Raw genomic sequence first — 17,500 nt, forward strand, 5'->3', positions numbered from 1 at the left:
GTCTGCTGAATTCCGATCCACAAATGGCACTCGAGTAACCTCTCTTATAGTTTAATTGTCAATAATCTCATGACATTTAACTCCCATTATTCTCGTGAAAGCTTTGTTTTCAAACCTACTAATTCTGGTGGTCATTGTTTAATTTTCAATCCTGTCATAACCTTTAACTACCAGTATTTTTCTGAAAGCTTTGTTTTCAAATCTACTAGTTCTGGTGGTCATTTTTTAATTTTCAACCTATAAATCATGTATTTACTGTAACACAGAAACACTAACCTAATATATAGCCATTGTCTGATTTTCTTTTTATCAGACTTTCATTAAATTTCAAAAGATCATGATTTTATTTCATTAATCCTTCTACCTACCAACATTATTTAATCCTCTATTGCATATTCCGTTTTTGTCAAATTCTCTTGAGCCCAACCTCTTGTGATATTTCTAGTTAGTATGCATTACAAGTCCTATGGTGTTTTGGTAATAAGCACAGCGTCATCAGCATAGTCTACTTTAGCTAATATCCGAATATGAATGCAGTCTAATCTTTCTTTACCATCGCCAAGGTATTCCTATGCATTAATCTACTGTTCATAGGAAATTCCTTTAATAGGACTCCTTTAACATTAAATTTGAACTTGCTATGCTCATAAACACACTTAATAAGATTTAAATATCAATGAGGAATTCCACAATACCAAAAAACTCCTAAAAAAATTGACCGGTGTACACTATCAAAGGCTTTTTCATAGGCAACAAATGTTATCAACGTTCCAATGATAATGAAGACAGCTAAAACGCCTTTTCGAAATAAACCTATAGAATTTAAGGTGTTTAAACACTCCCGATGTACTGTATACAGAGAATAAACTCCTTTAGAATGATAATTCAATTTTCATTTATTTGCTTACGTTATTTCTATTATGAAAATTAAAACATTTAGATATCGTATTATTTCAAATTCCAGCTATTTATTGTAAAGAAAAGTAAGAAAATTTCAACAGTGAAGTAAATTTCCTTTTGATTTTATCTTGAAAGTTCTTAGATCTTTAATGAATAATCCATGGACCAAATGTTGAATTTATGAAGTGTCGTACTATTAATGATCAGTTCTCTCCTCAAATAATGGGAAGAAATCAGTTATTCTCTTATGGTCACACACATACATACACATGTACACGTACACACTCAAGTCAAGTTTATCTAATATAGTTTGATAAGATATATATAGACAATTGTATTAGATTTAGCTATCTAGAAACTTTAAAGAAAAAAATAGATCATGGTAATCTTATAATTTATAAACTCGTATATTTAATTGATGTGTAAATTATTGTATTCAAAATAATATTTTATTAACCTACATCAGTTTGTAGTTCGACAAAATTTGTATTGATCTTAAAGAAATAATATTGATTATTAAAAATACCTTAGATATACCAGATATCTTCCTTTTTATCAGGTATCTAATCATAAAGCATATATGATATAAGCCACATTTCTTATACCATAAGGTGACTTTCACCATATAATGTAATTGAGGTGTAAAACTAATTTTCATACAATCATTCATTTCCTCCATATAGTTGAACGAACACACAAAGATGACCATTCAACTTCCAATAAATGATTCGAGTACAGATTCAATTGGTAATTATATAATCTCAGTTCTGTTTTAAAGCTAAATACATTGTTCTTCAGGTTTTCTACTCTCGACAAAACTCTTTTTCGTTATTCTGCTGGAGAAATGAATAATATTTTTCTTTCCTATCCTTCCTAATCTACCTTTTATATTAATAAATTTCTACCTCATACTTGGGATCGAACGCTAGCCCTTTCTAATGAAAGGCCAGGTCGAAACCAACCATGCCACGAGAGTCCATAAAAGTTATCGGAACCTGATGCTACCCAGCTGTCCGAGGATTTACCTGGCGAGATATCAGTCTCTTACCAGCGATTTTTACCCGATATCCCGGCCCACCACGTTACACAATTGGTAGTAATTCATTCAAATTACCCCTAATGAGTCAATATGGATAAATATCAACACAACATCGTGTTCAAATAGAAATAAATTTCTACCTCATACTTGGGATCGAATGCTAGCCCCATCTAATGAAAGGCCAGGTCGAAACCAACCATGCCACGAGAGGCCATAAAAGATATCGGAACCTGACGCTACCCAGCTCATGGTATAAGAAATGTGGCTTATATCATAAATGCTTTATGTTAGATACTTGTTAAAAACGAAGATATCTGATATATCAAAGGTACTTTTAATGATCAACATTAATGCTTTAAGATCAATTTTCAATACAATAATATACATAACAGTTAAATACACATGAGTATATAAATTCTAAGATTGGCATGATCTATTCTTTTTTTTATTCAAAGTTTCTAGATAGCTAAGTCTAATAATATTTTTTATGTATATCTGATTAAACTATAGTATAGTCAGGTTCCAAATCTCATAAAAGTGATTTTTTAATTGGGGGTGGTAGTTTTCCTGCCAGAATTATGAAAATTCATATCTAGGGGTATTTTGATATGATAAATCCATTGCAGCATGGTGCCAAAGCGAGAAATGACCGGAAATGGATCAAAATGGCATCTGTTTCAAGATGGCTGCCATTTCGTGTAATATCTGTATAGATAAACATATTTTGTCAGTTTGACTGAACAAAGTGATCTACACTTAATATGTATACCTCAGTGAGTTCATTTTTAATGATTTAATTGAATGAACACATTCTCGTTGCCTTAAATCCAAGATGGCCGCCAAAACAGAGGGTTTAGACTATCTCTGTAATTTACGGAATTGTCTCCATTGATTGCAATTTTTCACAAATGATATAGAAACATCAGTACTGATTTTGAACAATGTTACACAGATTGCAGCATCACAATTAGTAGTTTTTAATAACATATAGTTATATGTAATGAATATATTTTATTGTAACTGGTACTACTTCACATGGGATACGATATTATGTTGAACTAGGTATCAAAAAGTAGTCTAGCTGCGGGCGGCTAATGCAGGTGCAACTGATGATAAACTTAAACAAAAGTGCACACAGGCTCAAAAGTTAAAACTTAATTCACTTTTAACATAAAACATTTGCTAATTTTTTAAACTGTCCACAACTGCTAAAACAAACTAGACAAAATTATTTATGCATGGCTGGTCTTCTTTGGATCTCTTATGACAAAGGATTGTACATTGAAGTTTAGATTTGAAACAACTGCACTTGTTTGATTGGCAGCCAGTTTTACAATTACATGACACCATTTCAATGACAGCGTCTGGAATGGGATGATTTGTCATCATAACTGGTATCAATTTCTGTTTCTCACTATCTAAGTTGAACCCCACGGAGATCAGAGCATTTGTTTTCATTTCAAGTACAGGCTCAGTAGCATTTTGCCATACATGCGCTTGAAGGAAGGCACGAGAGATGTGCAGCCGAGCTGCATCACTAGTAGGGGGTATTTCTTCTGTGCGATTGGTAGTCAATATACTCTTAACTCGCATGGCGTCCAACGATGATGACTGGTTGTCTTTGTACAATCTGCACATGAAGACTTCAACGTGCTTGTAGTCAATTTCAGATGGGCTTTTAAGGTTAGTATTGTCCAGAAGATTGTGGAAATCCTTAAAAGTATTCCATGCAGTTGATTTGCCAATGCCATATATATAACTCGTGGTATCACATCCAGTTAAAGAGTGAAGAAGGGGGATAGATATAGGATCCATGCCTTGGCTTATGATTCCTTCTACCACAAATTTGATGTCTGTGATCTTTTGTTCTTTTCCAATCTGCTGCTGTAAATACACTTTCCTATTTCCAAAATGTTTGTAGTTGGCAAGAAGAATCACAAATACATCAGTATCCTGTGACACTACCACAATATGTTCTGCGGTTGAATTGACTATGCTTAATACCATACGGGTATCTGCTTCCTCATGGTCAGACTCCATGCTATCTAACTGTATGCCCAAAGAGGATGAACGGACATCCATGGGGTCTTCAAATGCCCCAGAGACAACAATAATCTTATCTTGAGGTGCATTTTTGATGAGAGTATCACCAAGGAGCTGCTGCAGAGCAAGCTTGTTATCATTTATGCTCAAAAAGCTTTTGAAGTTGTCACCTTGAGGCAGGTTTACTTCTGGGGAAATTACTTTTGGCACCGCTTTGCGTTTTTGTTTTCTTTTTCCTTGTTTGTCTTTGGATTTAGAGGCCCTAGCACTTCGTGTGTCATCTTTGATGGAAGTTCCATCATAGCGGTCCATCACAATGTCTATCCTTGTGCTTGGAAACTTATATACCCCCTTGCAGTACTCTGTAGCAAATTCTCCGAATGTACTAATCGATTTAGTTGAAACCCTGTAGACATACGACATCCCATCAACAACATGCTGTGAAGAAGTGGGGTCTATTTGGGGAACAATTTGGGAAGGCTGAACTTTTGCAGTTTCACAAATGTTGTTGACTAGATCTGACTTGTTTCCTTTCCTCATGGTCTTATCTGTATAAAACAGTGCAATGGGGACAGACATCATTTCATGCTTTGCGATATGTTGCAGATCTACTGGCCTTCCAGCTTCATATGCTACACAGAGACGCTGTAGCACACCTCTGTTTGCATTTACAACTCTATTTTGCTGAGAGCCTGTTTGGTCCACTTCAAATAAGTTAGAAAAAGTGGGACTTTTCATTTTCTACATTGCAGCACTGAATAGTAAACTTGGTTTAGACTGTCCAATAGCGCGAACAAGCCTTTCCTTCATAAACCTTTTCACCTCTTCCTGGCCTTTAGATTCACTTTCTAATAATGACTCTTCAATGTGGGGAGGAGCTACATCTTTATTGATGATTGTTGTTAGCTTATCTGGGTTACGTCCTTCAAACAAGTTATACTTAAGCATCTGTTCAACCAGCTTGTCTTCATACCTAGCTTCAAGCTTCAGTTCACTTGGTGTCAAGTCATTTTCATTCTGGCTGACATTATAGTAGTCACATGCATTGGTAGTGATAGTCGACCTTGCATGAAATGACAACATCCACCTGAAAAAAATAGTAACAATATCTAAAACTTTATTTCATTATCAATTGTAAAACTAAAATATGAATTGTTACAAATATATTAAAAACAATTATAGTTTCTGATAAATGTACGTGTTGCCTATGGGTTAGATGATAATGTGCAAAGTGTTTAACTACAAATATTAGTAAAGTTAAAATTATATCAGATAGAAAGTTTTACACAGAAATCATACTTAAGTGTAGCACTGTCAATCTGTGTGATGGTAGAAAGTCCACCTGATGTTTTTGCAGCAGCATTCACCCATTCAGTTGCATGATCTACGTCCACAGATGTGAAAGATGCCTCATCCCTCCACTGAACCCCGTACCCATCAGTCTCAAAACGAGTCAGAACAGCAGAAGGCAAACACTTCATCTCTGCAATGTATATGCTACCCCATTTAGCATATTTTTGGTGATCGTAGCTGCAAGAAAAATAACACATATTGAGAGGAATATATAAATATATATATATATATATATATATATATATATATATATATATATATATATATATATATATATATATATATATATATATATATATATATATATATATATATGTATGTATGTATGTATGTATATCGTGGGTCTTTAGTAAATAATGAACAAGGTAAGTCACTAATCAATAAATCCATTGCTGAATAAAACATAACATGATAATAGTTAGTTCAACAAGCCGAACTGTGAAACATCTTAACTAATAAAGGCTTGTTAAATGTTATTCATTTCAGTATAAACTAAATCAGATCATCTTACCGCATAAAGGATGCAACCATTCTCGTGAAGGAGTTGAGATGTAGCTTAAAGTCGTCCAATTGCTGAGCACGTGTGAAGGCAAGCAGAACTTGTACCATATCCATGTAGGTCCAGAAGAAGCAAAAGTTCTTGTCCTGCTTCTTCATAGCCAGAAATTCTTCTAGGACATCAAAGAACTCTGATGTGTTGATACGTGTGAGGAGCGGTTGTACTGGATCTTCAGCTTTTGATGTGGTGTTTATGTCATCATAGATATCAAGATGAGACTTATTTAAAAACTCTAAGAATTGAGGCATCAATATTCTCCAAGCAGCCTGCCATGTTATCTTATGCGTTCTCAGACCGGCTTTGTAATCACGGCCATGAAGTATCTTATCTACATCCCCTTCAGTTAGAATGCCTGCCTCGACCCACAACTGTGGAAGTTCTGAATCAGCAATATGATCCCCTATCGTTCCCATGTATATATTAGAAGAGTGGAGTCCTCCTAAACGGAAATGCACATTACTGTCTCCTCGAGTCCATATGGTCTCCTGTGCTGGGGCATAAATAGCCTGATCTGCAACAAACCACACATGGTCATCACCAACTTTATCTGCAATGACCTTAGCTCGCTCTATACATGTGTTAATGGTATCATGGTCGTCTGCCTTGGCATTAAGAAGTGGCATCAGTCCAACAATGGTAGCAGGGCGCTTGTCACTCTTATGTAGTTCCTTGTTGAACTCTGTCCAGTTTGAGGTTTTTTTCTTGTGTATGTCTATTGCTGATCTAACCACATTAAATACTAAGTCTTTGGCTTTGGCTTCTCTGAATGATCTATTCCCGCTGTTCATGGTTTCCATATCAAATAGACTGTTAACGTCGCTTTCTGATAGATGGAAGGGTGGTTCCTTTACAACAGTTTTGTTAAGCTCAATCACCTTATGCACCACATCAGGTACATCAATTGTGTATTTAGAAAAAGCTATGTCGGAGATAGATTGTTCATGAGTTGGGCCTGGTTGGAAACTGACCTGCTGAGTGCCATGATAACCAGCATTGTGTCCTGCAATTGCAGATTCTTTTAGACAGTCAATATTGTCCGTACCAAATTGTATGGGTTGCCCTAGTACCAAATTGAGCGGAGGAACTGCACCAGTCTCCGGATCTATATTCTTGAGAGATATCTCGGATAATGCGGTGTCAGCTTGCAGACACTGTTTGTATGAAATAGTCTGTCCTGCATTGTGGAGGAGATTGACAAGTCGTTTATTCCTCCCTGAGATCTGGTGAGCTGCTAGACCGAGTGAATACTGTTTTGGGGGAATGATTTTGCCATTACTGACTCCGTAAGTCAAGTCCTGACAAATATCTAAAATCCCTTTTCTTAGCTTGTCAGCATTTTTCTGCTCAACTTCTCGGGTATCATCTCCATCATCTACATCCAGTATTTCTGAGCCACCATACATTATGGCCATGAATACATACAGACCTTCAGGTACTGATGCATATGCATTCTCCTCTGTAAGTTCGGCTTTCTTATTTGGAGTATGCTGTAGTATCAAATTCCTTAAATATAGTGCAACATGAACCATCTGGACCATTTCATTTTCATTATATGCAGGTAGTTTCAAAGCATGTTCATCAATAGAACCAGTGTTCAAAATTTCACAGACATCTACCTGGGATAACGAAGAAGAGATAAGGAGATCATCTTCAAGTTCTGTACCTTGGCGAGGAATAATAGTTATATCAGGCAAGAGTTTTGTAAGTTTGTACTTAAAGAATGCACGTCTTGATTCATAATAATAAGGTACCACCAAAGACTGTTCATTACATAGGTCTTGAAATCGACTCCAGCATTCAGATACTAAAACTGCTTGACCCCGACACGTGCGCCATTGAATTTCCAGTTTCAGTTGATTGAATATAGCGTTATGAGAAGCTTGGCTTATGCTACTTTCCTCACTGCATACTGTTACACGAGCTTGATTACGTAAACATAGTGAGTGATAAAGGACATCACCAGCTATAGCATCCCGAGCAGATTCCAATCTTGCCATAAGTTCAAAATCACCCATAGCAATGTTTTGTAACTTTTCGTGCATACTGAATGTTCTGGCACATGACAGCTCACCACTTTCTACCCCAGAACAACATAACACACAGTGAGTGCCCTTTATGTAAGTTTTGGCCTGACTTCTAAGGAATACTCTTCCAGAATTATCCAAACCACCCATGTCCATATCAGTAGCGTCTGCATTATCAGAAAAACGGTCGAGTTTAAGTTTGCTCATGAAATTAGGCCTACATTCACGGTGCCATACTAGCTTGGGATGATCAGTTTCCTGAAAGATATCATCTAGTATAGCCAACGCCGCTGTTATGCAGGCTGGCCTCTCTACCTTGTTTTTCCAGAGTTCACATTGTGATTTTATGTCTTGAATATTTGTAACATCAGAAACAGGCTTATTTTTCCTAAACTTTGTCTTTGGGTCCTTCTTATCATTTTGACAAACAAAGCACTTCTGCTCATAATCAAACCGTGCTGGGCGCTTGGCCGATGACGCCATATCCCTAGTTATTATACTTCTACGATGCAGTTATTTCACAACCTATTGCTGAAATGAGAACATATTATTACCCCAAACTATCTATACTAATATAATTTATATGAAAACATCATAAACGTTGTCCTGTAAAATGAATAATCAGTTTGATTTTGTGAATATTTAAACAAAAAATGTAGAAATTCAAAAAATAAAGGGCAATGTTAACGTATACATTTTAGTGGCCATCTTGAATTTAAGACTACACAAATTCATAAAATCAATAAAATTACTTGAAATAGACTCGTTTAGTCCCAAACAGTAAAAACAGATAATTTTGTTCAATGAAATGGACAAAATATTGTTATCTTCGCAGAAATGGTACGAAATGGCGGCCATCTTTAAATGGACGCCATTTTGAGTCATTTCTGTTCATTTTTCGCTTTGGCACCATGTTGCAATGGATTTGTCATGTCAAAATCTCCCAAGATAGAAAATTTCATAATTTTGGCAGAAAAACTACCACCCCAATGGAATTTTTAGTTTTGGACCCTGACTAGTAGATAAACTTGGCTTGAGTATGTGTTTGTATGTGTGTGTATGTATGTATGTGACCATAAGAGAATAACTGATTTCTTCCCATTATTTGAGGAGAGAAATGATCATTAATTCAACATTTGGTCCATTGATTATTTATTAAAGATTTAAGAACTTTCAAGATAAAATCATAAGGAAATTTACTTCACTGCAGAAATTTGCTTGTTTTTCTTTTCAAGAAATAGCTGTAATTTAAAATAACACAATATCTAAATTTCTAATTTCGCTAATAGAAATAACACAAGAAAATAAATGAAAATGGATTTATCATTTTAAAGGTGTTTATTCTCTGTATGCAGTATATCACGAGTGTTTAAACGCCATAGTTTCTATAGGTTTATTACGAAAAGGTGTTTTAGCTGTCTTCATTATCATTGGAACGTTGATAACATTTGTGGCCTATGAAAAAGCTTTTGATAGTGTGCACCGGTCAATTTTATGAGGAGTTTTGTGGAATTGGGGAATTCCTTATTAATACTTAAATCTTATTAAGTGTGTTCAGGAGCATTGCAAGTTCTAAGTTAATGTTAGTGGAGTCCTCTAAAAGGAATTTCCTATGAACAGTAGATTAATCCATAGGAATATCTTGTTACCTATGTTATTTATCCTACTCATGGATTATGTAATGCGTAGAACAGTTGGCCAGGGTCAAAAAACATTAGACTGCACTGATCTTCAGAAATTAGCGGACGCAGACTATGCTGATGACGCTGTGTTTATTACCAAAACACCATAGGACTTGTAATGCCTACTAACTAGAAATATCACAAGAGGTTGTGCTCAAGAGAATTTGTCAGGAACGGAATATGCAATAGAGGATTAAATAATATTGGTAGGTAAAAGGATTAATGAAATAAAATCATTTGGGTATTGATGGTCTTTTCATTTGGAATTTAATGAAAGTCTGAAGAAAAAGCAAATCTGACAATGGCTATATATAAGGTTAGTGGTTCTGTGTTACAGTAAATACAGGATTTATAGGTTGAGAAATTAAACAATGACCACCAGAATTAGTATATTTGAAAACAAAGCTTTCAGAAGAATAATGGTTATTAAATGTCATGACAGGATTGAAAATTAAACTATAAGAGAGGTTACTCGAGTGCCATTTGTGGATCGGAATTCAGCAGACCTACAGTATGCTGATCATGCTGTACTTGTTTACAAAACACCACAGGATTTACAATGCTTGTTTACTAGAATTAATGAAATATCACACGAGGTTGGACTAAACATAAAGAGAAGAATAACAGATATTATGAAAACGATGTATGCTTTGGAATATTTAGGATTTATTGCAAGGAGAAAGGATTAGTGCGGTAAAATCATTTAAGTATTTATTGACTATGATCTCCAACACTGGGTCTTCAGAGCTAGACTTTAGTAAAAGATTAAAAAAGGCAAATCAGAAAATGGCTAGATTAAGTAAAATTTGAAAGTCAAATCGCCTGAAATTACATATAAAGACCAGACTATATATCACTTTAGTAATATTGGTGTTACTCCATAGACATTAGTCATGGTATGACAATGAAACAATTTCCAATAGATTTAGTAGATTTGGAAACAAAGCCCCCAGAATTATATTGAAAGTTACACGGCTTGACAGAATTAAAAATGGAACTATAAGAGATTATTCAAGTGCCATATGTGGATGAGATCATGATGAGGGGTAGAGCGAGATGGATTGGACATGCTCTTCGCAATCCCCAAAATAGATTAGTTAACCAAACGTTACGCTGGGTTCCACAAGGCAATAAAAGAATTGGAAGACCCAAACCTACATGGCTGACGACTGTGAAGCGTGAAATAGAGTATGATGAATAGAGACGTATTGAAATGAAAGCTCAAGATAGATGGACTAGCATAATCTAACCGAAGCCCTTTGCGTCAATAGGCGTAGGGGAAGTGTCACATGACAGGTGACAATTGAATAATAAATCATGACAGGCGGTGAATTAGACGACTTTTACATGGTAAGGGTATTTATTGTCTAACCTAATTTTCACAGAAAGTGAGAAGAGAAATCTCATTCAAAGCAAAGGAATATTACTTTAAATTTTGAGGATTTACATACCATAATAAATATAAGTCTCTCTCTAACTTTTAAATGCCTGAGTCAGTTATAATGATAATTAACCTGTAAATTACAAACACAGACGAGGAGAAAGGATATAGAGCAAGTTACTATTAACCTTCCATCAGTAGAATAGCAGTTTATCCCAATTCACAAATCTGACTTATTAACTGAATATTACAGTCTTAATTTCGATCAAAGTCAAGCAAGAGGGAGGGGCACACACATAGTACCTGGCTCACGTTATAAGTTCAATATTGCCATCAGAGCCTAGTGGATTGTCCTTTGGGCCTAATGATCGCCCAGCGGCGAAGAGTGCACGCACCCAACTCCACTCACTCTACTTTCAAGGGAGAATTTTGATTGCGCCTGTCTCAATAGGAGTCAGGTGCTTCTGCTAGGAGATAGGTGTCATTCTTTTGCTTCGTGATATCTGCATTCTAGGTCATCCAGATTTAGTTTACCCCACCTCAATTCCCCAGTTTTTGTCCAACATCCCTCATAATTTGACCTGGGAAGTAAAAAGAATGACAACAGTTTATATTCCACATTAATGGTGTTACTCTTTCTGTAAACAGACACGAATAGCGTCCTCTATTTCCATTATTAAACCAGCCAATTATAAAATTTGGGGTCGTTTAGTTGCCAAACTAGGTACTGGACGAATTCTTTAACAAGCGAAAATCTGGGCAAAGAATCGTTGTTTTACATTTGATCTTGAGGACTGGAGCTGGGCGGTTCTCTTTTCGAGATCGCCATTAATAATTTAGAATAAGACTGCGCCCTCCAACTAAATAACTTGGAGTAAGTAACTGTATAAATTGATCCATTCCATTTATAATTTACTGGTCAATTCAAATTCGAATTTGTTATTTCTGTTTTGATTGGTTTTGTTGTAATATACTTACTATTGGTTTTTGTAAGTCGTAATATAAGTGTAATTTAATTTTAATTTAGGTCTGTTGACATTTTCTCTGTAAAAGTAGCATAAAAATGTTATTGTAATTATTTCATTTTCAGAATGAAATGTCTGTAACGACTTCAACGTCGTGACGTTACATGCCTCGTTCGTATGGTTGGTTGAGGTGTCAATGGTCTTATTCTGATTGGGCAGGTGCAAGCCCCTGCAGTTGCGCTACATTTCATTTCCAAGTGCTCTGCGGAATCGAGGAAACTTTAAAGTAAGTTCGCTCCAATTTGTGCCTTGTGGTATGTAAATTGTCCTCAAGGTCAACTAGTTCATAAATTACTTAAATGTCAACAACAGCAAACAAAAGTGTCAACGAGTTTAGTTAGCTAAAGCTGATTGTTTGAATGCCTAAGTAGTTGGTTCCGTCAATGACTCGTCGTCTAGAAAAGTGGCTATTATCAGTTATCGACCCAAAATTGGTGTTTTGAAGCAATACTTCTTGTGTTCCATTTCTCATAATTGGGTCGTTGAATTCATCCTTTGAGTTTTGTACTGCTGTTTACTGTTTAATATCGTAAACATGCCTTCCAGGAAAGTGAAATCTTTGACTCAGAAGAAATTTGACATTGCCTTTGAGACCTGGACTATTGAAAGTTTGGACGCCGAGACCATGTTAGCAGATGCAGAGAACACCACTGTTGATGATATAAGGTTATCATTGAACTCTCTTCGTGAATCATATAGTGATTTGAAAAGAGTGTCTGCAGGCAATCTGACTTGTGACAAAACTTTGAAAACATTGCGTGATGCGAGTGCTACCTTCCACAAGCTGAGGACACAGATAAATGAACAAATGGAAAAGCTATCGATGAAAGAGGACATTTCCAAGCTTGCTAATGAGGTCAGCAAATGTAATTCATCATTTGTCCAATTGAAGAAACTTTCTTGTCCGACATGGGAGGGTGAAGTTCGATCATATAAAAGATTCAAGAAAAATTTCGAGCTATTAGCTCAGAGCCAGATGTCTGGGGAGATGGCGCTTTTAAGACTGAGAGAAGCATTGCGAGAAAACTCGAGAGAAGGCCTCATTGTTCAGTCGAAATCGAGCTTGGATGAAGCATGGTCAGCACTAGATTGCATTTACGGAAGGGGAAACACCATCCGTGACGCAGTCCTCAAGGACGTCCATGACATTAGGCCTGTCAGAAGCGAGTCTGATGCAGATGGTCTTCGTCGATTGGTAATGGAACTTACTGTCGCTAAAGAGGACCTGAGATCGGTAAACCAAACATCTACATTAGGTGAGTCGGCATTTTCTATCGTAATGGAAAAAATTCCAGTAGAACTGCGCAGGAGAATCGACAGAAAAATTCTGGCAGACGACCTTGATGCTGAAGCCTCCTTCGATCTACTCTTAGAAATGGCCGACACGGCAGCCTCAATCGAAGAAACAGCTAAATTGCGAGCAGAAGCTCATTCTAGTTACATTTTCAGAGAAGATCCGACGATGGTCGTTAAGAATTATCAGGTTAGCAGTAAGGACAGAAACATTGATAACAGCTGTTCGAAAGGTGCCAAGTCTGGGAAGATGGAACGCCCAAAAAAGGTACCGGTTGGAAGGAATCGAAAACAGGAAAGCCAAAAAATTCCCCATCTTCCATTCAATCGTGTATTTTTCATTCTATGGCTGATCACCAAACGTCTGAATGCAGAGTGTTCCTAGGTCTTTCGTCCATAAAAAAGAAAGAAACCTTGAAGGAACATAACCGGTGTGAAAAGTGCTTTGGTTCTCACCCTTCAAATCAGTGCAGAAATAAGCACGTTTGTCAGGAGGTTAATTGCAAGACGCCAGACAATCATCATACTCTATTGCATGCTGCTTGCCTAGCTGCGTCAAGCTTGGTTTATGGTCCTGTTGATTGCGAGAAACTCCGTCATCATCTAGGCCAGAACACAATGAGACCTAGTCATACAGCCTTCATGAAAAGGAAAGGCAATCTTTTTAGGGTTTCAGTTCTTTATGATTTGGGAGCTACTATCTCACAGATTCTGAACTCGGTGGCAAGGGAAGCTTGTATCAAACCAGTATTCAGAATCAAGAACTTGATGATGAGGACTGCTGGGGAGAGCCAGCCACAAGATTGGGGACCGGCTGATCTGTACAGCATCCCACTCTACGATGCAGAAGGTAACTTCGTGACTGCAGTTGATTGCATTGGTGTCGATTACATCGGTGAACTTGATAGAGTCAGTTATCATGCAGCTGCGGACCTGTTCAAAGATGATGTCGATCCATCAGAACTTTTAGAGCCTGTTCACGGTGACATCGAGTTGCTCATCGGAGACAATCATGCCAGCACATTTCCGCGAACGGTAAAGACAAGAGAAAACCTTGTTTTAGCTGAGACTAACTTTGGGTTCATTCTACATGGTTCTCACGAGACATTTTTTGCCGCCAATTCTCATGAACCAAGTGTGATGCTGTCAGAGCTTCTCAACAGAAAGATTTCTGCTGTTCTTCTGCAGTCAACGTCATCAGTTGCAGTAAGTCATGCTGAACGGCCGAAAGGGGAAGTTTCCACAGATAAAGCCCGGAGCAATGGCTCCGTGCAGCAGGTTGCAGAAAGTGGTGGACATTCGGTTCTTTCAATAAAGACCAGTGCTGAGACTGTGTTTGATCGTATGTGTGAAGTAGAGGATGGTCCAGTTTGTCATCGGTGTGACGCGGTCGGCATTAACTCAGAAGAGGAGCGAAGAGTACAGACATACAAGAGTTGTCTCACCTACGATGCTGAACAGAATATATTCGTTTGCAGGTTACCATGGAGGGAAAGCTTCCGTACCTTGTCGGACAATCGACCTATTGCCCTAAAACGCCTAAATTCGTTAACACGTACCATGTCCAGAAACGAAGCTTTAAAGAACTGGTATGTAGACGAATTTGAAAAGTTGATCAACGACGGCTATATGACAGAGGTTACAGCTGAGGAGGATGCGCAGTGGAAATCTAATGGTGGCAAAGTCTACTACATCTGTCATTTCGCACACTTTAATGAGCATAGTTCCTCAACCCCACTCAGAATCATATTTGATGCAAGTGTTCCATTTAAAGGCAAGGCTATCAACTCCTTGTGGGAACCACCACCAAATTTGATTTCACCAATTCCAACCTTGCTGTTAAGGTTCCAGGAAAGAAAAATACCAGTTGCAATGGACATAAGTAAAGCATACTTCACTGTTCGCCTTGAGACAGAAGAATCTCATCTGCACCGCCTTTTGTGGAATCAACTGGACAAGGAAGAAGAAGTCAAGACGCTGCGATTACTACGAAACTCCTGGGGAACTACTCCGGCAGGTGGTATATGCAGTGTAGCAATGCTCATCATAGCTGAGAAATTCAAGGACAAGTACCCACAGGTATATGAATTCGTAAAATCGAACTTGTATGTTGATGATGGTACTACGAGTGTTGACGATGTTTCCACGGCATTACAACTTGCTAAGGAACTCAACATTGTCCTCAGTGAGGCATCCTTCATCATAAAGCATTTCATGATCGGTGGAAGTGAAAGTGATATTGATGCTCACATGAAGAAGTGCCCGGATGTACCTGACAATGTGCGACGAACACCAGAGCAGGAAAGAATCCTGGGTATAATATATCATTCTGCCAACGATGAAATTTCCATTTCAGGTAGAATTAACTTCTCAAAGAAAAGGAGAGGCATTAGATCAGAAGAAGATATCAGTTTAGAAAACTTTGATGATGCCTTCCCTGACACTTTCCGTCGAAGAAATTATCTACAGATCATAGCAACCATCTATGATCCGACGGGACTTGCAACTCCGGTTACCATATGCCTGAAGCATGAACTGGGTCAAATATTCCGTCTCAAACAGGAATGGGACGATCCGATCCTAGATGGTAATGATGACCTACCTACAACCCGCAGTCGGTGTAAAGAAGCGATTCGTTTGATCTACGGTCTAAAAGAAGTCAGATTTGTTTGCTGTCTTACACTGGAAACTGCAGTTGACAAACCCACTCTAGTAATTTTTTGTGATAGTTCTCAGACTGCCTATGGATGTGTCGCGTACTACAACTGGAAGTTGGAAAATGGCGAGCGAGCATCTGTTCTTGCCATGTCAAAGGTAAAACCTTGGCCACAAATTCCGACGTTAACTATCCCCCGTGGTGTGTTACTTGGATGTCTGCTGGGTGCTAGAATGCAACAGACTATCGTCAAAAAATCAAGCTTCATTTTTGAAAGGGTAATGTTGCTAACTGACAGCACCATAGTTCTGGGATAACTGCGTCATGAGCCCTACAAGTACAACATGTGGACAGCTAGCCGTATCAGTGAAATACAAACTCTGACATCTGAAATGGGAAAGTATTCCAGATGGCAAAAAGGTCCAGACTTCATGAAGAAGGACATCAACGAATGGCCAATCAAACATGCAAATGAAGTTCATGCGAAGAAAGAAGATCTGGACATAAGAATAAAAGATCCACGGATGACCATTGGAAGATACAAGTCACTATGTGTCCAGATTGACGGTGGAACAAATGAAGATTATTCAGTTATTCTTGATATCCTAAAAACATTTAACATAACGGTCGACAAAAATGACAGCCTGATGAAGATTAAACGTCTCATCTCTAGAATCATAAGATTTATGGAAAACGCATCACAATTTTTCAGAGATCGACTGAAGAGAGCAGTGAAGACTACTCCAGTTGCCATCAGTAGTATAACGAAAGCAGAACGTTCGAGATGGTTTGCTGAAAATGATACATTTGTGCCTACCAAGCGTGAGTTACTAATATCAAACTTGTTTCTTATTCAACAGGCTCAGCAGTCGCTACCTTCAGATGTGGAACGTAAGCTAAAGTCACTAAACCCAATACTGGATGCCGACGGTATGTGGAGAGCACTAGGTCGTACTGGTGGTGCTATATCAAACCCGCCTGCGATTATACCATGCTCTGAACCCTTTGCAGAGATCTTGGTGCATAAATGTCACCAACCGCAGCACTCTGGTGCGGATACTACTCTTGCCCTAGTACGTGAGCAGTTCTGGATCCTCAACGGTAAACGGTTCGTCAGCAAAGTTGTGTCGCAGTGCCCATATTGTCGCTTTCTACGGAAGAAGATCACCCAAGTAGAGATCGCTCCTCGTAAGGTGGAACAACTCGTGCGATCGCCAGTATTCGAACATGTGATCATTGACATAGCTGGTCCGTTCAATAGCATTGCAGATCGTCGCGTGACGAGAAATTACCTGGTAAATTCTGGTAAAGCCTGGATTCTGGTTATCGTGTGTCGCGCATCTGGTGCGGCCCACATAGAGGTCCTTGAATGTTACGATACCAACTGCTTCCTTGCAGGTTTCGATGCTTTCACTAGAATCCGCGGAAAACCCACATCTGTAACTGCAGATCTTGGTTCGCAAATCCGTGATGCTGCAAACGTCATGGAGAGCCTTTGGAACCATACCAAGATGGCAAAGATTCAGACAAATCCCGAAAAAACAA

At 37.9% G+C, this 17,500-nt stretch overlaps 1 protein-coding gene across 1 annotated transcript in view; it reads right to left on the reverse strand.

Moving 5' to 3' along the window:
• LOC137633835 (uncharacterized) overlaps positions 1 to 5,517 on the reverse strand; it is an 18,421-nt gene extending 12,904 nt beyond the window's left edge. Inside the window, exons 1-2 of the mRNA XM_068366075.1 lie at positions 5,282 to 5,517; positions 4,728 to 5,069 (exon numbers count right to left, since the gene is read on the reverse strand). Coding sequence (XP_068222176.1) covers positions 4,728 to 5,069; positions 5,282 to 5,463 — 524 coding nt within the window. The 5' untranslated portion in view covers positions 5,464 to 5,517. The remainder of the gene's footprint in view (positions 1 to 4,727; positions 5,070 to 5,281) is intronic.
• Positions 5,518 to 17,500: the final 11,983 nt, after the last annotated feature.

This window comes from Palaemon carinicauda, chromosome 43 (genome assembly GCF_036898095.1).
Source record: "Palaemon carinicauda isolate YSFRI2023 chromosome 43, ASM3689809v2, whole genome shotgun sequence".
Lineage (NCBI taxonomy): Eukaryota > Metazoa > Arthropoda > Malacostraca > Decapoda > Palaemonidae > Palaemon > Palaemon carinicauda.